At 41.6% G+C, this 5,672-nt stretch overlaps 1 protein-coding gene across 2 annotated transcripts in view; it reads right to left on the bottom strand.

Annotated features, from left to right (window-relative positions):
• Positions 1-5,672, bottom strand: part of GPATCH1 (G-patch domain containing 1) — a 44,969-nt gene that overhangs the window by 26,698 nt on the left and 12,599 nt on the right. For both annotated transcript variants that reach the window (XM_081806681.1, XM_081806682.1), the window contains exons 6-8: positions 4,168-4,226; positions 3,543-3,785; positions 2,376-2,523 (exon numbers count right to left, since the gene is read on the bottom strand). In XM_081806681.1, the coding sequence (XP_081662807.1) occupies positions 2,376-2,523; positions 3,543-3,785; positions 4,168-4,226 (450 nt within the window). The remainder of the gene's footprint in view (positions 1-2,375; positions 2,524-3,542; positions 3,786-4,167; positions 4,227-5,672) is intronic.

The following is a 5,672-nucleotide window of genomic DNA, read 5'->3' as shown; positions in this document are numbered from 1 at the left end:
GATGGGGCTTAAGGAGTGCACCTGTTGTGATAAGTGGCGGGTGATATATGGAACTGTTGAATCACTATATTGTACACCTGAAACTAATATTATACTGTATGTTAACTGGAATTAAAATTAAATTAAATTAAAATAAAAAAAATTTAAAAACCTTTCATACTCTTAGAATTTTGTATTTGTTTAAAGCCCAGCAATTTTACTTTTGTGAATTTATTCTGAAGAAATAAAAAACAAATGTGCATAAAGACAGAGCCACAGAATATTTATTATAGCCATATGGATCGTGAAAAAAAATAATAGTTTAAAAATCAACCATGAAGATTGGCTAAATTTAGATTCACTCAGTGAAAAACCTTAAGGTCAAAACTATAGAAAAAACTATAGAAGTTATGCCTGGGGTGGGAGAGGAGAGGGGGCCATAGCAGAGAGGGGATGAGAGGAGCCTAGGGAGATCAGGGAAAGTCACCAGCTCAGGCTTGATGAGAAGGGTGGAATTCAGTCAACAGGCACAAAGGTGTTGTATAAAGGAAAAGCCAAAGATTTGGCCCAAGAGGCAGATTTAAATATGTTTATCTATTATAGATTAGTAATTATTATACAACCAATATATAATGATATTCATATTATGTAATTAATATATCTTAATATATTATGATACAGTATTATATTAACATATTAGCATATTCAATATAAGTAATGATTAACATGTTAGTATAATCTATAATACTAATATACTGTAACATACTAATATTTTGTTCTTTTCCTTTTCCTTTTTTTTTTTTTTCTTAGAGAGAGGGCCTGGGGAAGGACACAGGGAGAGGGAGAGAGAGAAAATCTTAAGCAGGCTCCATACCCAGCACAGGGCCTGATGTGTGGACCCATCCCACAACCCTAAGATCATGATCTGAGCCAAAGTTAAGAGACAGACACTTAGCGAACTGAGCCACCCAGGCGCCCCATACATTTTCTTTTAAGTTATAAAAATACATAGTCTTAGTAGAAAATTTTGAAAATACAGGCAACCAAAAGGAAGTGGTAACACCAACTAACATTTGGGTGCACACTCTCCCAGCATCTTGTGTAAAACCCTAGATTCCTTTTTCGGTGATGAGGACAGAGGCCACTGACACAGAGTGCCTGCCGTATGCCCGGCATGTCTTAAGCCTTTTCCGTCCGTGAACAGCCCTGTGGGTGGGCCCTGGTCATGCCCACGGTCCAGGCAAGGACGCTGAGGCACAGGGAGATGAAGCAGCCTGCCCGAGGTCATGGCTGACAACCGGGCAGGGCCAGGGCTGGAGCGGAGGCAGTCTGTCTTCAGAACGTGTGTTCACAGCCATTAAGCAAACACCTCTAAAAACTCTTTTGCCCCTTTTTTTCTTCCAGACATGCAAAATAGGCATCCTTTTGGGAAGTTATGCTTGGATTACTGAGATTATTTCAACATGTGTGTTTCAGATGTATTTTACAGGAGTTCAATCAGATTTAAGGACAGCTAGAAATGTCTCCGTAGATGTTTTATCTCAGCAATCACCTCCTTACTTCACCTTGGAGCTTCTTACTATTATAACCAAAGAAGAGTGGGTGCTATTTATTCAGTCTTTGGACAGGTACTGTGCCCAACATGGAGTTATGCCACTTAATCCTCACAATGACCCTCAGAGTGGATTTGATCATCACTTTACAAATGACACCCAGAAAGGTTATGAGCCTCGCCCAAGGTCCCGCGGCAATCCAAATCCAGTCACGTCACTCCAAATCACAGGCTACTCACGCCTGCTCCACACTGTCTCCTCCCTGTACCTTTTCTGGAAAGAAACACAGACCTTCTACTTAGAACCATAGGATCTGAATCCCTACAGACTCTGACTTGAAATCCAAGTTGCGCTGAGAGGTATCCATCTCCTAGCCCAACAAGAGCCTCCTAAGAGCCAGGGACTCAAGTGAAGAGACCAGCGGGGTGCCATGTTCCCCCTGCTGCAGATCCCCACACCTAGCCTCCGACCCGCTGCCTGAGCTGGCCTACTTTGGCCAGCTGCCCAGGTCCTCGGGCTTCCCTCTGACCCCATGATACTTCTACCCTGCAGCACAAGCACCTGCCCTCATACTCGCTCCTTCCCTGATTCCAGACCTCTTCTTCCTCCCCACCTTGGCCTCGTCTCGACAGCTGGCTCTGGCTCCCGCCGGTCTACATCTAGCTTCTGCCTTACTCTCCACACTGGGCCTCTCTTCTCCCCACTTTGTTTCTCACCCTGCATCTTTCACCCACAACCCCCAACTCCACAGAGGCTGACACTCCGATATCAATTTTGCAACCCCTTCTTCCTATAATACCCTGATATGTGGTCCTACCATCAGTTGTGGATCTATGGAATTACCTTTCTGACTTTTATATTGCCTGGGGGCTGTCCAGCCATAGAGTCCATCTCCAGGCTCCTCATCCTTCAAAATGGTGTCATATTTGGATAAAGTTTCCGTGGCATAGATGTCATCATCTTCCTCTTCCAGGGCACCAACACCAAAAGCCTTCAAAAACAAGGTTTTGAACTGAGCAATTACAGGTTTTAGGGTGTGTCTCCATTGAAGGATAAAGCTACTTTAAGGATGTGACCGAATAGTCCACATTAGCACCGCAAGATCACCAAGAGGCAAGGGAAGTGGGAGACCAGATTGACACACAGACTCAAGTTGTCTTGGAAACCATGACCAGAAGTGAATGCCATGCCTCCAGTGCTGGAGCTGTCCTCTGGGCCCAGGAGCAGCTACGGGTCTGGGTCCTAGCACAGGAAGGTGTGGAGAACACACCCAAACAGCAAGGCAGGAGAAGAATAGGGCCTCCAAAAGGAGAAAGGCAGAATATTCATCTACTGTTCAGTGTAGCCAGGGCTGGTGACTAGGATCTGAAGGCTACCACTACTGAAACAGCTATGGTAAGAACTCCTAATCGTTGTGGGACACGGCCTCCAACAAGTATCATTTTTTGTTTAAAAAAATTGGGAAAGAACATGTATAGGAAAGAAAAGGTAATGACAAAATTTGCTAAATGTAATTTAAGAAAGAGGCTCTAAATCAATTTGAGAGCACAGGCAATCAGGGAAAGCTCTCCATCTCCTCAAAGGTAAAAAGCAAGGCTCCCAAGTGAAACGTACACTCACATTCCCAACCTGGGGCTTGCAGTGCTAGGAAACAGTCTGAGAGGTAGTAAAACTTGGACTTGAACTTGAGAGGCAGATTACAATTCAACTATTAACTAAATCAAAGGGGTAAGCGTGGTTTTTCTGCTCAGTCCCACAAGGGTGTGAGAAAGCAGTCCTCAGTCCTGGCAACACACAAACTCCACCAAGAACATTAGGTCACAGGATGTTAGCAGTAAAATCAGGAAGGTGTGCTTTACATGTCTTCAGAAAAGACTGTACGGAAGAAATAACCACTTCAAAGTCTTCAGGTTAGTCAATGAATAATGAGTGCCTACCATATATATAACATGATATGGAAAGCATTCTCATTTGTCAATGCTTCCATGTTCATGAAACAGAAACTTTTACCTGGCCTGAGATTCCCAATTTTCTTCCTTTATTTACTCCAACCTCTCCAAGAAGACTGCTGGTCCCCTGGGGTCCCCCCCCGAAAAGATTAAAATGTTCTCCCGAAGTTCCAAACAATGCTTGGTGGGGATCCAGGCCCTTGTAAGCCAGTCCATGCACATTATCTTTAGGTGTGAAATCCACAGGTGTGACGTCTTTGGGGGCAAAGGTCACATTTTCAGGCACATAGTCATCATCTTCCTCCTGCTTTCACAATGATGAAAAAGTGGAATGAAGGTGACTCACTGACTGGTGCAAAGTCCTATAAAATACTATTTTCAAAAATGATTATTTCCAAACAGAACATTGACCAAACTTTCCTTTCCTCTATCACAAATCACTAAATCAAGTTCTTGATATTAACACAAAACAGTGCCATTTTAAGAATCTGAACAGACTTGGATATCTATGGTGCTGGCATGTTGCTAATTACATTCTCTGATGTGAAGGTAGTTTTAGGGTGGGAGCATTTCACTGTAACGGGATCCGACGGATTTCTAAAATCGTTTCTGACCCTAAAATTTCACATTCATAAAGAAACAGATGTTTCCATACCAAATTCAAGGTCAGTTATCCCATACAATACCTCAGATCCTTCAGAGCCTCCAGGGGGTAATGCACAGCCATAGATTTTTACTCCAGGATCTATAAAAGAGATTTCAGATACATTGGTCAAGAGCGACTGAAAATATAGAAACAGGAATTGCTGACACTCTTTAGAGATTCATGACAGCCCTTATGAAAGGTGCTCTGGCTTTAGGGTCAGAGACTGATCACTCAGGAATTGTTTTCCACCAGTCCCTGCCCCACCCACACTCTGGCAATAATGTGCTCAATGACCAGCTGCTATTGCCCCAGCACCACGAGTTTGTCGTCTGGCTAGGGAGACCAAGGGCAAGAAATAAAACAGAAAATAACCCTGTTAAGCTGTGACACAGTTTTGACAAGAGTAGGAAACAGTTTCACGTAGTGCTAGCAGGAATATAAACTAGTACAATTCTTCCAGAAGGCTGTTATGCATGACACACAAAAAGCCTTAAAATATGGTTGACCTTTTGGGAATGTAAATTGATAGAGCCACTATGGAAAACAGTATGGAGGTGCCTCAAAAACTTAAAAATAGAAATACCATATGATCCAAAAATTCCACTACTGGGTATTTATCCAAAGAAAACAAAAACACTGATTTAAAAAGATACATGAACCCCTATGTTTACTGCAGCATTATTTACAACAGCCAAGATATGGAAGCAGCCTAAGCATCCATCAATAAACGAATGGATAAGAAAGATGGGGTACATCTAAATATGCAATGGGATATCACACAGCCATTAAAAAGGATAAGATCATGCCATTTATGACATGGACAGACCTGGAAGGTATTATGCTAAGTGAGCTAAGTCAGACTGAGAAAGATAAATACCATATGATTTCACTCATATGTGGAATCTAAAAAAATAAATGAACAAACAAATAGCAGAATCAGATTTATAAATACAGAGAACAAATTGATGATTGTTAGAGGGAAGGAGGCAAAATGGGTGAAGGCAAGTGGGCGATATAGGCCTCCAGTTATGGAATGAATAAGTCATGGGAATAGGAGGCCCAGCACAAGGAACAGAGTCAGTGGTATTATAATAGTGTTGTATGGTGACAGATGGGAGCTACACTGGTGGTGAGCACAGCATAATGTATAGGCTTGTCAAATCACTAGGACGTACACCTGAAACTAATGGAACACTGTGTGTCAACTATACTCAAAATTAAATTTTTTTAAAAATACAGTTGACCTTTGAACAACACAGGTTTGAACTGTACGGGCCCACTTATACACAGACTTTTTACAGTATAGTTAATGTAAATATATTTTCTCTTCCTTCTGGTTTCCTTAATAAATTTTTTTTATAGCTTACTTTATTCTAAGAATAGAGTATAGAATACATATAACATATAAAATACGTGCTAATAGACTGCTTATCCTGGTCAACAGTAGGCTATTAGCAGTTAAGCTTTGGGGGAGTCAAAAGAAACATGTGGAAATATAACACTGTATGTTAATTATACTTGAAAACAAACAAATGAACAAACAAA

Source organism: Leptonychotes weddellii, chromosome 16, assembly GCF_054177405.1.
Source record: "Leptonychotes weddellii isolate Sample4059 chromosome 16, ASM5417740v2, whole genome shotgun sequence".
NCBI lineage: Eukaryota > Metazoa > Chordata > Mammalia > Carnivora > Phocidae > Leptonychotes > Leptonychotes weddellii.
The sequence above is the reverse complement of the archived record's forward strand: the minus strand, read 5'-3'. Positions and strand labels throughout refer to the sequence as shown.